Genomic DNA, 18,626 nt, shown 5'->3' with positions numbered 1-18,626 from the left:
GAGGAGTAAAGTTATGATGGACAGCTCAGTGCTGATCTGACGCTTTAAAATCTGATTCCGAGAGCAGCACTCAGGAAATTGTGCTCCGTGCTGCACCAGTAAATGAAAATAATGAATGGAGGGAAACCAGACAATCTGGGCTGAATCGCATGTATGAAGCCCCTGCTTTGTGCAGTCATGCATGGTCACTCTAACTCTGCCACGGTCAACCTGGACTCTATAAAGGAAATGCGTGGCTCGGTGAGCACTGGCTTCTCAGAAGAAGTGAATTTTATTGGCTATACTGTGGGAAATATCAAGTTCTAACATGACTTCTTACATAACATTGGCAAACCTGCAGATACTAGAAAGTATAGTTGCAGGTTTGTGTTTATATTTACAGTACAGCAGAGTGCTGGAGCAGGTTTGAGTGTGAAGTTCCCATCTGTTTTGGTGTGAGTGTGCTGTGAGTACTGTCTCGCAGGCTCTGATATTGATGGAGTGCAGAAGAAAGGCGGGGCTAACAGCCTGTATCATCACTGGTTGCCATGGAATCAGGGAGGACTCTTTTTATATACAGTATATATATGCTTTTTTTTGCTGATGAATGTATGTGCATCTACACTTTAGATTCAGTATTAAATGTCTGGCCAGAGAAAATACATATAGTCATGTTTTATTCTATGTGTCATAAAAGCGTTGAGTCAGGCTATCAGAAGAATCTGGAAGCTTAGGGCTTATAAATGGAGAGAGCAGGTTAAAAATGCATGTAAGCTCTGTAAAAAAATCAAACCTTGTGTTGTTTGTGGGTTTGTTTTATGCATCTTTTAAAAGCTTGGTAATGTACAGCTTCTTGTCTCACACTCTTCCCCTCTCTCTCTCTCTATCCACTGGGATTTATATATACGCACACATAGAATCATGCAAATATACTGGCAGACGCTTCAATGTAGCCCCGCCCCAAGGAGCGTCACAGTCCTAAAGTGATCAAAGGCTTGCAAAATATAGCTACACATAGACTGTCAGTTCAAATATGACAAGAATATTTTGAGACCATAATTTAATATCTAAACAGTCTGGAATACTCTGTCTAGGTCCATACAGGGTTTAAAGTTGACATGAAACAGGCAAAAACATGAAGGGCAGGACTTGATTTTGTCCATTAGAAATTGATAAGATCATTGGATGGTTGTTGTTTGCTTTTGCAGTGATCTCATGTGAGTGACTTATTGTCTTGCCCTCGCACCAGTAAACACGTCATCAGAGAAGAGCATGCAAGTACTTCTAGCACGCCACAATGAACACAGCGTGAGCCGTGCTGTCTGATTCGTGAACAAACGATTCTTATGAACTGGTTCTTCTTAATGAATCAAAATCAGGGGCATCTCAAAACCATTTTTTAGTAGCGGTGACATGGCATCATCATGCACAGAAGCCACTGGCACATGCCACTTTGTTTAGTGGCACATCCGGTTTTCAGTGGCATATGCCAGTGGATTGTGGCATATGCCACTAAAATTGTGTCATGCATGAGCCTCAGTGAAATACCACTGTGCCCTAGTAAAATACTTGGCCTGCTTGTCTGACAATGGAGATTATTGTAAAGTGACTTGATGACTTTCCATGATAATATTTTAGCAGTCACGTCATGCAATGTAGTGAAGCAGCTCTTTATTGCGTGTGCAGCTTGTGAATGAGCAACACATTCTGTACTGCAGGAAATGAAAATTTGGTCACAATTTAGATTAGGGTCCAATCTGGTTCTCACTATTAACTAACTATTAACTGTAGACTTTTGCCTCCTAATTACTGCTTATTAATAGTAAGGTAGTTGTTAAGTTTAGGCAAAGACTATAGAATAACACAAGACGCGTCACTCGTATTGATTTGAATGGGAGAAAGTGCAACACACAATATGGCGGAATAAGTCCCACCTTCTAAATAAGAGTCACTGCAGTGATCGTTAGAAGCTCCGGTTCCGATAGAAACAGTCAGATGCGCAAAATGAGGAAATGCACATGCGCAATAGCTTGATCCAGCTTGAAAAATACAGTTTTTTTGTCATGATTCAAGCATTTAGAAACAAAATTTATGAGACAGTTATTGTCAGATTTCATTGGTGATTTCAAATATGAAATTTAATCGAAAGCTTGGGAGACAGCTTTGGAGAATCTGATGTTTCCCCATTCAAAGAGAGGCCCGAGAGGCATTTCAAAGATGGCCACCGAGTAAAATTACTTGTCCGAAAAGGGACTTTGGTTTAGGTATGAGGTTGGATTAAGGGATGTAGAATGATCATGCAGAATAAGGCATTAATCTGTGCTTTATAAGTACTAAAAAAACAAGTAATATGCATGCATAAGCAACTAGTTAATAGTGAGAATTGGACCCTAAAGTAAAGTGTTACTGAATATTTATATCCATATATCCAAAACAGTATAAAAAAAAAAGAAGAGTATTAAAATATGGGGACACTTTCTGATGGGCGGCCTACTTATGAAAGACTAGAAATGCTCCTGGTCAAAATGATTAACGAAACGATCTCAAACTCACTCGTTTATGCGGTTATGTTTGAAACAAAGGGTTTAAAATAGTGAGATTCTTGTTTTAAATAGTAAGATTCAATTGTACCGTGTTGGAGCTGTAATCAACACAACATCTGTAGTCTTAAAAGCAAACCAAACACCCATGCAAGCATAATTCACACATACAACACTTTTTACTGCATAGGTTTGTGTAATATCACCATATCTTCCATAAATAGAATCCCAGTCATACTGGGTAACCAAGGACACATCCATAAGACTGACAGTGATTTATAGATTTCTCGGACTCTGTGCTCGGCTCATGGTTTGAGCGCGTATGTGCGTATGCGCTCGGCTTTGGCACTCCTTTCACCTGATCGATCAGTAAACAGTCTGAGTTCAAGGATAAGACAGATCTCTAGAGCAAAAATGACAGCTTGATGATGCCATTTAATTTGATGATGTCATTCTAACGAAATGGGAACAGAGCGAACATGAGGCCAAATGGAAAGCAGTTAAACTGAACACAAAGGGGGAGAAGGCAAAAGCCAACTCCTTTTAAAGAAATATAGACAGGAACCTCCTATTCATTAAACCACAGGATTGCGGTTTGTAATCATAAGAGGTCATGCATCATCTTTCTGCCAATGCCGTGTTTACCGCTGTGCTTAGATTGAAATATACTGCCATAGATTATCTGACATGACAGGCCAAATTAATGTCTATTGGTAATCATGCACGTGAACCTTTGCCTTGCCCTGTATAATTAACGACAATGAGATTTGTGACAGGATAATGAAGTCCAGAGATGAATACAGAGGATATGATTTGATATAATACACAAATCACTCACATTACAGATTTAATTATGGCAAATACACTGATTGCTTTGTGATGTATTGAAAGTAGATGTTAGGGAAAAACCTAGGACCACTTAATTTTGTAGTATTCATATTTTTCAAAATGAATCCAGCCTATATAAATTATTAAAAAATAATAATAATAATTATACATATATGTATTTATAATAATAATAATACAATAATTATATATTTATTTATTTAGCGCATACTTAAGAATTAAGATTATAATTAGATTGTAATTAGAATACTTACAATAATGTTTGTAACGTGTAGTTCGTTTTAGTCCTTTTTTCACTGTGTTCTGTACCTGTTTGTGTTTTGCCTGCCTTGGTTCTCTAGTTACTTTCCCTGGTTGTTAATCAGTTCCCATACCTGTTCCGTTTTATCCTTGATTACACTCATGTATTTAGCCCTGTGTTTTGTTCAGCTTTTTGTCCGGTATCGTCAATGCTAATGTGGTTGTATGTTTTTCTCCTACGATCTCCTGAGCGTTCTTTGTGGATTTATTAAAGACTATTTTTGTTACTCATCTCCTTTGTCATACGCTTCATTACAGCTACTTGTCAAGTCAAGTCAAGTCACCTTTATTTATATAACGTTAGCGCTTTTTACAATGCAGATTGTGTCAAAGCAGCTTTACAGTGATAACTGGTATATAATTTGGCTGCACAGCAGACAGAATACCGGACTTAAAACTAATTTTTGTGGTGTTTTTCTTTCTTTCATTTCCCCTCTACTCCTCACAAATGGACCTACCTGCTGTCCAACTACTATGCCTGGAGCAGAAGGACTGTTATGGACCACACAATATTTTTTGGATTTGCGGTCCTTACGGTTCAATGCACGCCTCCCAAGGAACGGTCCTCAAGAGGATTTTGGCACTTTTGTGGAGTGGATGCTAGTGAATAATGGATCTTTCACCATCTGCCCAGTGGAGGACATCACCAGCCCCACTCCAGACCCAGAGTCCAGCCAGCCATCACCCCGCTGCATGGACATGACGGCAGAGCCCACCACAGACAGAGAGCTAGAGCCTGCCAGGGTACACGAGCCGGCGCCAATAACAAGGACTGAGCATACCATAGCCCTGCAGCCTTAGGGGCCGTTCACACAGAACGCGTCTTTGCGTCTAAAAACGCGAGATGCAGCGCTCAGTAGTGGTTGTAAAAAAAGCGCAGCGTAGAACGCGAGCGTCTCGAGACGCGCCTTTGAGACGTGATGCAATAACGACAATAACGGAATTAATAGAAATAGACAAACACCAGAATTGACAGATACAAGTTTTGACATGGAAAAAAAGAAAATAAGATAATAATGAGCGCCTACTCGGCAATGTTGCCGTCAAATAAAACAGTTGTCATGCCAACTTGCTACTGTAAACAGAAGCTCGCAACGCTTGCCCCGCCTCCGAGTTCTTCTGATTGGTCCACTGTTTTGGAACTGACATTGATGAGCTGCGCTGCGTGTAAAAGTTGAAATTCTTTTAACTTGACACGGCTTCTTAAAAACGCGGCGCTCATGTGTGAGGCGCTGCAAAAGACGCGAGACGCGAGCGTAACGGTCATGCACGTCCGTCAAGCGCGTGTTTACATAGAAAAACAATGGGAAAGTAGCGCATTGGAATAGAAAAACGTGTTCTGTGTGAACGGCCCCTTAGCCTCATGAAATGTCTAACCAGGTGCATGAGCAACATCATGTGCTGACATGGGAGTATTAGTGGAGTATGAGGGAATGGAGGAAAACCCCCACTCCCACCACTGAGGGTGAGCTGAAGCTGACCTCTGTGATATATTATGAGGATTTTGAAGAGGACGTTTGCATGAATCTCCCATCCCCACTGGTCCTGTCCAGCTTAAAATCTACTATGCCCCCACTGGTTCCGACCAGCTCAAAGTCTCCTGTGTCTCCAGAGTTCCCACCCAGCCTACCTCTCCCACCCACTCTTCCAATAACAGCCAGTTCTTTCGCGTGTTTCCTTCAGCCCCTTGGCTTCTCCTCTGAAGGCACTCTATGGTGTGGAAATGCCTCTGGTCTTCCGGTCTACATCTCCGCCTAGTAAAAAGGGTCCCTCGGCTCCGGCCCATCACTACACCTCGGCTTGTCCTATGAGCTCCTGAGTGTTCTTTGTAGATTTATTAAAGACTATTTTTGTTACTCATCTCCTTCGCTGTGCACTTCATTACAGCTACTAATTTTATTCTCACAATGGCAGTAAATTATTCATAATTCATTTATTCTTTAAATCTTTAAATTTTTCCTAGCCTCCTGCTTATATATGTTCAGAAGTCTTCCAGGTTTGTGGAATTGCGCACACAGACCAGCCTCTAGCCATGTGCCTGAAATCACTGAAAACTGTGACCCCCCACAGCATTTGATCATTTGTCAGCATTTTTTTTTTTTTTGTCAGCTGAACCTCTTTGACCTAATATATTTACTTGAAGTACCCCCTGACATTTTAAGTTAATAAGTTAGGTCTATAATAAAATTAAAATTCAATAATAATAATAATAATAATAATAAAAAAACTAAGGGTTCTCTGATGTTGGTTAATGGTCGCATGACATGCAGGTATAAAATATTTCATCTTTTTAGGTAAGCATTTTATTTTGTTTTTATTTATTTTAATCTAACATTTTTATGATTTAATTAATAGCTTTTCATTAAACAAAAACTTTGATAACAAAGAATGGGATATATTTTCTTTCTCTTTGTATTTTTATATCAATATATCAAGATTATCCCATTCAAATCAATGTGAAAAACCTAATCTATAAGTAGTCAGATTATATTACTTTAAATAATGTTACTAACTACAATTTTTGTAATGTAATTTGCAATGAGTAACTGACTACAATTTGTAAGTAATATATATTAAAATTAACATATATTATTTAATTAACATTATATTAATTCATTAATAATAATAATAATAATAATAATGTACTCATCTGCCCTCTATAATGTAATGCATGGCTTTAACTATTGTGATTAATTGCAATTAATTTGATAAACTACACAGCATATCATGTAACTAATCTGATTACATTTTTGATCGATCTTAAACATAACTGCAGCATACCAAACCTTGTCAACTCAGATATTGTTTTTTGGATCAACTTGCCATTCTCAGAGCTTTCTCTCATCGACTGGTTTGCTGGCTCATTAGAGAATGTGATATGCAGCTCTATCTCTGTCAGGTACAAGCCAATTTCAGAGCCAGTCATTCTGTGATGAGAACAAGGAGCACTATTAATGAAAGCCTTCCTCACATATTTCCTGTGAACTTAATCAGCCAAGGCTAATCATAGAACCTGCACCATCTATCCTGATGAGCAGTTAAAAAAGTTTGAACCTTTTGAAATAGTCTCGATTTCTGTCAGCAGGCTCTCAGCATGTGATCTGATAGCTTCCATCTAAGGCAATATTAATTAAATTCTGTCTTTTAACAACATTTTACAGTGCCACAAAAAGTTTTATGAGAATACTTATATTTAGTAAATTTTCTGTCCCCAATCGCTGTCATTCGTCCTATAGATGACCTGATGCACAGGAGGTATTTTGGTCCATTCCTCTGCACAAGCTGTTCAGAAATATTTTGGGATATCTTGCATATTTTTGAGATGCCAAAAAATGGCCTTGAATAGAAATCATGCCACAGCATTTCAATGAGATTGAGGTCAGGACTCTGACCTGACCATTCTAATATATGGAATTTCCTCTGTTTGGACCCACTTTGATGGTGATTTATTCCTTTGTTTAGGAACAGACATGCTGCATGACCCACTTTCTTTAAAGTTTCAGATCACAAACGTCCTGACAATGTGCTATACAACTGGAACAATTATATTCTAATGCCTGCAGAGCCATGGATTTCTCTCTCTAGGGTACATTGTCATTTAAAGGATCCTTTGACATGTCCTTCCACTGACCTTTTAAAGGGCAGCCAATGTACCACTGGTGCTGAATTTCGTCTATTTGTAATCAATCTGCTTCAATTGGGACTGATGGAGCCCCAAGTCTTCAGAAATCCTCTTGTAACCTTTTCCAGACTAATGAGCCTGTACAATTCTTCCTCTGTGGTTCTCTGAAATCTCTTTAGGTCACGCCACATTGCACTTTAACAAAATTCTGTGGTAAAGAACAGGTAACCAAAATTTTCTTTCATTGGGCAGGAAGAGCATGTGATTGAAACACCTGACTTGACTGATTTAACCTTTTGTTCAATAATAATAACATGGCATTGAAAAATATTTTTGTCTTGTTTGGTAGATAAGAAATAAATCCAAATAATTTTAAAATGTTTCATCAACATTTTTCTCATCATTGTTAATTGAGAGAAAAGACAGGTTCATGAGGCAGATATAAATTGAAAAATAACTTGACTCTTGACAAAAACAATATACTCAAAAAAGAGAGACAAAAACAATATATTCAGATATAGTATGACCGAAACATCCTAACTACACAAGGCCACAGCTAGGGTATTCGGAGCCCCAGTGCAGGTTGTTGCTGTGGGCCTTTCTCGGTTGAAATCGCATACCGGGGTTGAAATCGTGGGGGCCTTCTCAAAAGCTGGGGGCCCCAAGAATCATCACCAACTTTTTCCCCTTTAGCGATGACCCTGCTTCTATTTTTTCATACCTTTGCACACCATATGCATGACCTTTGGATGTTGCCAAGCCCAAGTTACATTGTTTAACGTTTGAACAAATACTGACACCTGGTGGCAAAACTTTTATGCAACATTTAAAACAAATTTAAACAAATTAAATAATAACATCTACATTGCACTTATAAAAACACAAAACTTTGATGCAAAATACTTATATATAGTATCTTTCTTATAAAACACACATTGAGTTAAGTGTATGGCAGTAAGAATGCGCACAATGTTGTTTCCTGTCTCTTCATACATGGTTTTGCATGGATAGTACTTCCATATCCAGGGCTTTCAAGGAGTACAGTGCACCACAAGAACCAAAGTCTTATTACCTCTCTGTAGTGAAGCCCTTTGGGTCATTGTGGGCGTCCCAAACTTGTCTGGGCTGTCAGGTGGAGAAGTAGCACCATATGACCCCATAGGGATGCAGTCCTGTTGAGCACCACCTTCTTCTGTGTGAAGAGTGAGATGGGCTGGAGGTTCTGGACTGCATCTTACTAAAGCTATAAAGCACCTGTAGAACTGGCAATAAATTCAGAATTGACAGTAATACAAGTCTATAAGGATAATAAGGAAACAAATACACCTGTAAGAAGCACATACCTGATTATTGAACAGAACATAGATGATGGGATTCAAAACAGTGCTGCTCTTTGCTAGTATGGAGGACACGACGCTGGCTGTGGGGCTGACAATGCCTACGCTGAATGTGCCAAGCAATGCCATGACCCCGTATGGCATCCAACAGAGCAGGTAACAGGACACCATGGAAACCACCATCAGCAGCACGTGCGTCTCTCTCCTCTGTGCAGCTGTCTGATTGATCTTAGCAACCTGTGGGATGAGGAGACACGCTTTGAGGTTTGCTTTATAAGACAAACAGCATCAAGCCTTACATTTGTGTCTGTTTAATACGCTACGTGTCGTCTATGCACCAGAACGTTTGACTGTATTTTCATTGATGAATTAGGAGAAAATTTAAAGCATCATTTATTTATTTATTACATTTTTAGTTTTAATTTACAAAGATTTTTTTTGCATTTGTTTAGGCCTACAAGAATTTGCACATTTACATACTAAAATGCTCAATCTGTTCCAGCTGTGCATGTCATTCACCATAGTCATTTAATGGGATAGTTCACCCAAAAATAAAATTCTGACAGCATTTACTAACCCTCATGTCATATCAAAGCAATAACCCTTTGGTTAACCCTCGAAACACAAATTAAGATTTTTTAATGAAACCTGAGAAGTTTCTGTTCCACCACTGAAAGTCCAGGTAACCAAAACTTAGATCATCCAAAAAAGGTCATAAAGGCTTTGCAAAATTAATTTACATTAATCGAGTTGTTTAAAAGTGTTGTGAAGATACTGTATATGATCACAAATTAAATCTGTTCATCATATAAATCAATCACATCTCCTCACAAGACTTGGATAAAACAATTTAAATGGGTTTATTTTACGACGCCTTTATCACCCAAAAATAAAAATTCTGTCATTAATCACTCACCCTCATGTCGTTCCACACCCAAAAGACCTTTGTTCATCTTCAGAACACAAATGAAGATATTTTTGATGAAATCCAAGAGGTATATGAATCATCCATAGACAACAATTTAACAGACACTTTCAAGGTCCAGAAAGGTACTAAAGACATCGTCATTTTTGTAACGACATTGTTTTGTTTTTTTGCACAAAGGGGATGTGCGTCTTAGGTGAATGAGGCCCAGGACTTTAATATGAATAAGATATTATCACTAACATGCAGACAAAAATGGTAAAAAACATTTCTAGGAATGACAACAACAGCATTACAGTAGGCTACTTTATGCGCTCCATCATTTTGAACTTGCATTGTGGATCTATTTCAAAAATGTCAAAAAACGGCTTTTCAACAGTCTACGTTTGAATTCGACCGATTTGACTCTGGCTTTGGAATTTCAGAATGATCATAGCATCGTTTCAGATGTGAGTCCGAAGATTATTCCAGTTATGTCTGAGTTTTTTAAATACATGTTTTATTACTAAAAACATTACTAGAAATTTCTTCTCTAAATATGTTTCCATCACGTCTCATGTGCATTTTATTTCGTTGAATAAAGAGTATCCACCCCAGCAAGTACGAGTTAGATTTATTCATATCTTGTGCAGTATCTTAAAAAATGTACAGATGTAGTCATTTTTTCAGAAAACCAATATGACTCATTTAAAATTCTGTAATACTTATATTACTGCATGCATAAGTTTCAGAAACCCACTTTAAAGGGTCATGAAACCCCAGAATACATTTTTCTGAGCTGTGAACATATATGTATAGGCTGCACATCATTGAAAACACTCAAAGTACTCATTATTTTTATTTAAAAGTTGAAATTAGTTATTTTTGCATTTTTCATAGCAATTTCTGTCTTCCGGTTTGAAAAGCAAAGTCGGAGCAACGTCACAAAATCTGACGTCATCTGGTCGAACATGCTGACGTCAACAGTTTCTGCATTTATTCATGCTTATTCAATCCAATCACTGCGCTGTAGTATGCATAAGATTATAATTGCAGTATTATGCATGAGAAAGTATCACTTCTCTCGCCTCTGTCTCTGTTGTCATTCAGAGACATGGGTCGTAGCTGTTCATTTCCTCAGCGCTACAACACAAAAATGCGTTTTCCTGCGACGCTGAAGTTTTGGTGCAGGTGGTTTGTTTTGCTGTTGTCCACCAGCACAAATGGAAAATATGTTTGCGTGACATCGCATTACAGCGGCGAATTCAAATGTCTCAAAAGTGCTGTTCATTCACCTCTGCGTTCAGACACGCGAGCCGTTTGTATGTTTCCCTCAGCACAGCAGCACATGAGCGTTGTTTGCATTTTGCACGCGATGCGATCAGAACTGAAGTTTGAATACGAACACATGAAAAATACAATTGTTACACGCGGAGCGCACATATGATCGGTTTCAGCGATGAGTTTAACAACACTATCCACGTGGCTCATAGCTCATATACAGAATAAAGTACAGAATAAAGTGTGTTTAAAGTTTTTATAGACATATTTCACACATTCTCCTGCACCAAACATGAACCAGCATGGTGTATGACCCTTTAAAAATGACAGAAAAGCAAATACCGGTCAAATACAATAGATCATCGCTAAGACATGGCATGGACCATTTTATGGTCCATTTATTCAGATTCTTAATGATTTTCAGTACATTTATAGATAAGCTATAGCAAGTTATTGACAACATTATTTCTATTATACTTCATTTTTCTGAACATATGTACACGGGTTCTGTCTCGCACACAGACGTGCGTGCGAACCTTTGAAAGTATTTGGCTGCAAAAAGACGCGTTCGGTGGACTTTTGTTTTCAAGCACTCAATTCACTCTCACATGGGCTGTTGTACAGTACACACACTGTCCATTCCATCACAAAAATTGGGCTGCAAGTGGACGGGGAGTGTGGACGTCTGCGAACCCTCCTGGTGACGAAAATTTCATGATGCGGATAGTGCGCGGACACCCAAAGGATACTTTGGCCCCCCAATCCACCCGGGCCCATATGCACATGCATACCTTGAAGGCCCAGATGGTACGCCACTGAATTTAAGGGTGAACCACTGCAGTCACGTGGACTATTTTAACAATGTCTTTAGTACCTTTCTGGACCTTGAAAGTGGTGATTATATTGCTGTCTATGGACGAGTCATATACCTCTTGGATTTCATCAAAAATATCTTAATTTGTGTTCTGAAGATGAACGAAGGTCTTACGGGTGTGGAACGACATGAGGGTGAGTAATTAGTGACAGAAATTTCATTTTTTGGTGAACTATCCCTTTAACTTTTGGTTGCATAGACTTTCATTTGAGGGAGAGAAACCTCTCAGGTTTCATTTAAAAAGTCTTTTGGGTTTGGAATTACATGAGGGTGAGTAAATGATGAAAGAATTTTCATTTTTGGTTTAATTAACCCTTTAATAATAATGACGATGCATGTGAGAAGGACTTTGGCTCTGGACAGCTGCATGCATGAAAAATGCTTAATTTATGGCGAACAAACATTTGGCTAGAAAGATTGATGAGTCTTATTCGAAGAGAGCTCTTTATCAAAATCACTGCTTCCATTCCCACTCTCTCTCTTTCAACCTTTTCCTCTTTCACTCTTCCCTCACCCCATGAATGGCAATGAGGATCTTCCCGTAGCAGAAGACCATGAGAAGAAGAGGCAGCAGCAGGCAAAAGACAAAGAGGCAGATGACGTAAGAACTCGTTTCTGGGGAGTGATGGTTCCACTGGACTGAACAGGTGGTGCCAGGACCTTCAGGACCGTAGCTGCTCCAGCCGAAGAGTGGTGGCACTGTCCACGCGAGAGAGTACAGCCAGCAGCCTGTGATGAAGAGCCAGGCCTTCCTATAGTCGGAAACATCCGCTTTTGAACAGCAGAGGATGGTGCTGTAACGCTCGTATGACAGCACAGCAAGAGATACCAGTGAAACAATACCTGTTGATATTAGATAAAGAGACAAAATCACTTAGGCCAATATGATTATAAACTAAATGTTTTTCTTTATTGTAATAGCAACTTATTTTATTTTATAGCTATATTTATTTTATTTTATAGCTATTTAAAGGGTTAGTTCACCCAAAAATGAAAATTCTGTCATTTATTACTTACCCTCATGTCGTTCCACACCCGTAAGACCTTCGTTAATCTTCAGAACACAAATTAAGATATTTTAGTTGAAATCCGATGGCTCAGTGAGGCCTCCATAGGGAGCAATGGACACTTCCTCTCTCAAGATCCATAAAGGTACTAAAAACATATTTAAATCGGTTAATGTGAGTACAGTGGTTCAATATTAATATTATAAAGCGACGAGAATATTTTTGGAGCGCCAAAAAAAACTAAATAACGACTTCTTAAGTGATGGCCGATTTCAAAACAATGCTTCAGGAAGCATCGGAGCACAGATGAATCAGTGTGTCGAATCTGCTGTTCGGAACGCCAAAGTCACGTGATTTCAGCAGTTTGGCAGTTTGACACGCGATCTGAATCATGATTCGACACACTGATTCATTTATGCTCCGATGCTTCATGAAGCAGTGTTTTGAAATCGGCCATCACTAAATAAGTTGTTATTTTGTTTTTTTGGCGCTCCAAAAATATTCTCGTCGCTTTGTAACATTAATATTGAACCACTGTACCGATTTAAATATGTTTTTAGAACCGTTATGGATCTTGAGAGAAGAAGTGTCCATTGCTCCCTATGGAGGCCTCACTAAGCCATCGGAATTCAACTAAAATATCTTAATTTGTGTTCTGAAGATTAACGAAGGTCTTACGGGTGTGAAACGGCTTGAGGGTAAGTAATAAATGACAGAATTTTCATTTTTGGGTGAACTAACCCTTTAACAGGTGGGTGAATTTCACTGAAAAATCAAAACGTATCTGTACACTAAACTTACACTTAACTGCATTTTAGAATCTAGAAAAACACTGTTTCCTAACAAAACTTTACCTTGGTAACCATATCTGCCTAATTCTCTTTTTGTACTTTTATTAAACCATGCACAAATGTAGGCTAATACAAATCTATACATCTAACAGAACAAACAAACGTTTTCGACAAATTCGGTAGCGATTCAAAAATATTCAGCGCGATCATTGTCAAAATCCCTTTAAGAGTTATTCTATTATCTTTGTCAGTGTACAGAAGTCTGATTCCAGAACGAATGACTCAGAGCCGATTCTTTTCAGTGAATCACAATCATATGCAGCGCGAGATGGTCCGGTACATGTCATTGAATCAAAAACAAATCCCGCGTCTCAATGTGCATACTATGCATCCTAAATTGTAGGCTATATGACATTAGTAATATTCAATACTATTTAGGGAGGATAGGGTGGATAGTATGCACAGTGGGCATTGTCTGATTCCTGAACAAATGACTCTTATGTAGTGATTCTTATTAGTGAATTAAAAACATCCCAATGAAGTTAATACAGTTAATACAATACCTTAATACAGCTTTATATAATAATACAGACTGTTTCAAAACAATTTCAAAGTAGGCTAATAAACAGGAAAATAAGAATCAATGATGCAAACTTCATCAGTCGAAGCTGGTAATGAACTAATTTGACTTCTAGCCTACTGAACCGCATACTATTGAAACGTCCCGAAACCAGTAGATGTTGCACATTTTATGATAACGTGCATTTAAAGATAATCATTATAATTAATTTTTTTGTAATTAGTAGAATATATTAGTTTTTAAATCTTAGGCTTACCAAACAGTGCGTTGGCAAAACCATACCACCTGCAGCCGTGAACTCCCGTCAGCCACCGGCCGTATACAGACGCGGCGAAACTTAAAGGTGTGCCAAAGATACAAACAAGCATGTCGCTTACACTGATGTTCAGCAGTATTAAATTGATCGGAGTCCTCAGGACATGAAAGCGGGCGAAGACCAAAAGAACAAGAAAGTTATTTAGGAAACCGAAAAGAAAGATTATTCCCAAACACACTGCCACTACAGTGTATCCCGTGCGGCTGAATCCGGGCTGATCTGGAGTCAGTGTGTCCAGCTGGCTGCCGTTCTCTAAGGACTCTCTGAGGAACATTAAATAGCGGACAGTAACCATAGTAGACTGAGAAGAGCACACCTGTATGCTGGAATGGAGAAGCTTAAGATGAGAAAGTTAGTTGCAGTCTGTTTAAATACCCTGTAGACCCACAGATCCCATTCATTATGCCCCACTAGTGCCCCCCTCCTCAGCAGAACTCGATACCCTTCTTTAATCAGCTCTATCAGCGTAAACGCCACTCAACCACGTTTATCCTCATAGTATGGCAAGCCATTTAGTCCTTAAAACGAATAAATATTTTTGTGAATATTATATTTTTTAGAAAGAAATCTGGTAGTGAGCAGGCCTTTTATTGTTGAATTTCAATTTTAAATTCTACACTGTAAAAAATAAAAATGGAAAATGTAGCCTACTGGTAATTTTCTGCTTGGACATTGTCCCGCAATTTATACGAAAATGTCCATCAACCCTAAAACACAACACAACGCAATGCGTAATTCAAAATACAGATAAAACTCTTGAAAAAAAATACAGAATATTTATACAGTACATGCCCTATTTTTACAGTTTTACAGTGTACACAGCAAAACCCCCAGGGCCCTATCTTGCACCCAGCGCAATTGACTTTGTACACCAGTGTTTCTCAACCCTGGTCCTGAAGGACCCCCAACACTGCAGGTTTTGTCTTTCTCCCTAATTAAACACACCTGATTCAACTCATCAGCTCATTAGAAGAAACTCCACTACCTGAAATGAGTGTGTCAGACAGAGGAGACTTTCAAAATGTGCAGTGTTGGGGGTCCTCCAGGACCAGGGTTGAGAAACACTGTTGTACACCGACGCATGTGTCATTCCTATTTTGCACCCGCGCAAAGCACGCTTTTCCCTCCACAGAAGCACGTCGCTAAACTAGTGAATGAACTTGCGCTCCCTGGGGGGTTCAGCGCAAAAAAGGAGGTGTGTTCAGGCGCATTGCCCGCGCATTGCTATTTTAAGGAGCTGAAAATAGACTGCGCCATAGACCAACTCAAACCTGGTCTAAAGTCAATGGCGCAATATTTTTTTGTTAGAGCGCGTTGGTAGAAACTGCGCCTCTGGGCGCGTCCACAGTGCGCGTTGACTTTGCTTATTACACACAGGGATGCGCATCACACAAACATGCCAAATATTAAAAACAAAAGGATTACAGTGTAAAAGAATATTATTGTGTACATAAATATAAAAATGTAATGATGAATAGTCATTGCGTGTATTAGAATTAGGCTACCTATTTTCAATTCAGCCTATTACTACTTATAATGATGAACGAAATTGGCTAATTAATTGAACAATCGTGCCAATACACACACACACATATATATTAACTGACTCATCGCGTGTACGCCATGTAAATAGCAATCCGCCATGGCGCGAGCGCATCTCGCTCTTAAAGGGAATGGGAGATGACACTCTGATTGGTTTATTTCACGTTTTGCCCAAACCACACCTATGAATAATGAAGCTACTTCAGACCAACCCATTTTAGATTTGCGCCGGGCGCAAGAGCCATTTATCCCGCCGGGAACATAGCAACAGCGCCGAGACCCGCCCACAAAGTTACTTGCGCTTCGCGCTTTGACACTTGCGTTTCAGATCGTTAAAATAGGGCCCCCAGAGTTAAATCAACTCTGCTCAGAGTACATATGGTCCCTCTCTAAATAGTGTTAAAATAACACTGAAGCAGAGTTAAATTTAATGAGATAATGAAGCAATTAGTTAAGTAATGATTGCACATTAGTGATGAACACCTGCTGTTAACAAGCAGAATCACTGAAGAAATAAAAAACACAAGAACTACAAGTGACTTGAGGCACAGCCTTATTAATTGCTTAATTACCTCATTAACTTTAACTCTGCTTCAGTGTTACTTTAACATTATTTAGAGAGGGACCATATGTACTCTGAGCAGAGTTGATTTAACTCTGGGGACTTTGCTGTGTAGTAAGATGTGGAGTTGAATAATAGGTAGCCATTCTATCAATACATATAACAAGTAAAAGGCAAATGTAATTAGTGAGATAAGAAATGTTACTAGTAACAAATGGGATAGATATTAGTGACATAAATACTTATTGATAGCCTATGTAGGCTACTAGTCACCTATAGACTAAACACGTAAATGAACGGCAAGAACGCATTAAAAGTCTTCTGTTTTCAGCTAAAAATGTGTAATTTAAGCGGCCCCTAAGTTAATAATTAATGATTTTTACAACGGAAGTGATTCAATCAAAATGTACTTTAGCTCGATAATAACTTTTTCCTAGCTGCTGTGAAGCCAAAACAATCTCTGTCCATTAATTTTCCTATTATCACTGTGAAGCTGCTTCAGAACAATCTGTATTGTAAAAAGCGCTATATAAATGAAGATGACTTGACTTGACTTGACTAGTTAAGTTCGAATAGATACTGGTGAGATAGTAATTTTGGAATATTTAGTTTTATTTAGTGAAACTGAAAAAGACACTATACTACTGCATTTTATAAAATCATTTTAAAAGTAAATACTAGTAATATAAAAATATACTAGTTAGTTTAAAGGAATAAAGGTAAAAAATGGCTTGCCACAATACCCGTATGCATGACCTATGCCTATATAGGTAGAGGGTCTTTTGATATCTGTCTAAAAAGGGAACTATTAATAAGGACTGACATATGAGTATGTCTCACATCTCCAAAGGTTTCAGACATTGTCTAGTCATTGGGATATGTGGTTTCATAGTCCATTATTTAGATAAAAAAATATATACATATATATTTTAACTGCATTGGACATTTGCTAAATGAAACAGTAAATGTAACGCTGATGTTTCCAGTTGGTCCTTCCTTCTTGTGTGCCTTTAGTAACAGTCTGTAATTTAGTCAACTGCAACAAAATTAGTCTGCGTTTTTTCTTGGTTGTTCCTCAAATGTGTTGAATGTCACATGATAGATTTAGATTTAATATGCCCATGTTGTCCTCTTGGTTAGGCATCAGCTTGATTTATTTACTTCATAAGAGAGCAGGAAAATAGGGCAGATGGGAGAGAACTTAAAATGTGCCAAGGCATCAATAATCGAATAGTGAGCATGCTGAAATTAAAAGTTCCACCATCTGGTCCACTTTAATGTACCCCTTTTTGCTGTGAGATGAGCATTGCATTCCATATTGTTCAGTCAAAATGAAACTCATTTACTTTCTAAGGGTGTTTTCACACTTGGTCCTTTTCAGGGGTCTGAGTTTGGTTCTTTTAAAGAGGACCCAAGTGTGAAAACACCCTAAATCTAAGTTCCATTGTTCATAATTACGTTCTGGCCTACACATTGAATTATGTTTTACTTATGTCACATTACTGATGTAAATGGGTTAGGGATTTTGTTTCATGCTTACTAAAAAAACTGAGCTCAAACAACAGCTTCCTCTAGCATGGTTGAGATTACTGCTAACAGTTTAATCAAATGAAAAGATATTTTAATTTAGTGTTCATTTAAATCTTTATTGAACTAAGGTAAATGCTTTGAGAACATCTCAAATTGCATTTTCTCACACTCTGGGGATCTGAGAGGAAGATGGGAAAGAGACATGAAGCAAGAACAGTGCATACACTGTAAAAAAATATTTCCATGTTTGGTGTGGGGTTATGATCCACTGATTGAACCCAAGAGAGTTAAAAAACCTTCAGTTTTAATAACAATTCTCATTCTCAAGCCATATGTTACAGTAGCGAATATTTCTTAATGATTTAATTTCTGTATAGTCACATATCATAAAGTCTTGGTTACAAAATAAGCTATTGAACATTCCCACCATTATTGCCCTGAAAACATTAGGCCTATAAAACTCATTGAACACTATGTGGGGTAAGTTGTCACAACAGAACCTGCCATTAAAAAACCTCTCACAGTCTATTTATTGATTTAATAAACTTTTTTTTTTTTTTAATTAAAGATTTAAAAAATATCAAACCATTATTTTGTCAAACAAATTTTGTAATC

At 38.2% G+C, this 18,626-nt stretch overlaps 1 protein-coding gene across 1 annotated transcript; it reads right to left on the bottom strand.

Annotated features, from left to right (window-relative positions):
- Nucleotides 1-7,698: 7,698 nt before the first annotated feature.
- tmtops3b (teleost multiple tissue opsin 3b) lies at nt 7,699-14,838 on the bottom strand. Its single transcript, XM_048179335.1, has 4 exons — nt 14,318-14,838; nt 12,198-12,526; nt 8,631-8,861; nt 7,699-8,549 (listed from the first exon to the last, which is right to left on the bottom strand). Exons 1-4 carry the CDS (start codon nt 14,670-14,672, stop codon nt 8,319-8,321), a joined length of 1,146 nt encoding a protein of 381 aa, XP_048035292.1. The 5' UTR covers nt 14,673-14,838; the 3' UTR covers nt 7,699-8,318.
- Between the last annotated feature and the right edge of the window lie 3,788 nt (nt 14,839-18,626).

Source organism: Megalobrama amblycephala, linkage group LG2, assembly GCF_018812025.1.
Source record: "Megalobrama amblycephala isolate DHTTF-2021 linkage group LG2, ASM1881202v1, whole genome shotgun sequence".
Classification (NCBI taxonomy): domain Eukaryota; kingdom Metazoa; phylum Chordata; class Actinopteri; order Cypriniformes; family Xenocyprididae; genus Megalobrama; species Megalobrama amblycephala.
This window is presented reverse-complemented; position numbering and strand designations above follow the sequence as displayed.

Bases quoted from the DNA above. Each gene is read 5' to 3' on its own strand.
- tmtops3b (XM_048179335.1), bottom strand. From the start codon at position 14,672: ATGGTTACTGTCCGCTATTTAATGTTCCTCAGAGAGTCCTTAGAGAAC. The intron at 8,862-12,197 runs GTGAGGGAAGAG...CTCATCCCACAG, and splicing joins TCCTCATTGCCATTCATGGG to GTTGCTAAGATCAATCAGAC. The intron at 8,550-8,630 runs GTATGTGCTTCT...ATTTATTGCCAG, and splicing joins ATGTTCTGTTCAATAATCAG to TTCTACAGGTGCTTTATAGC.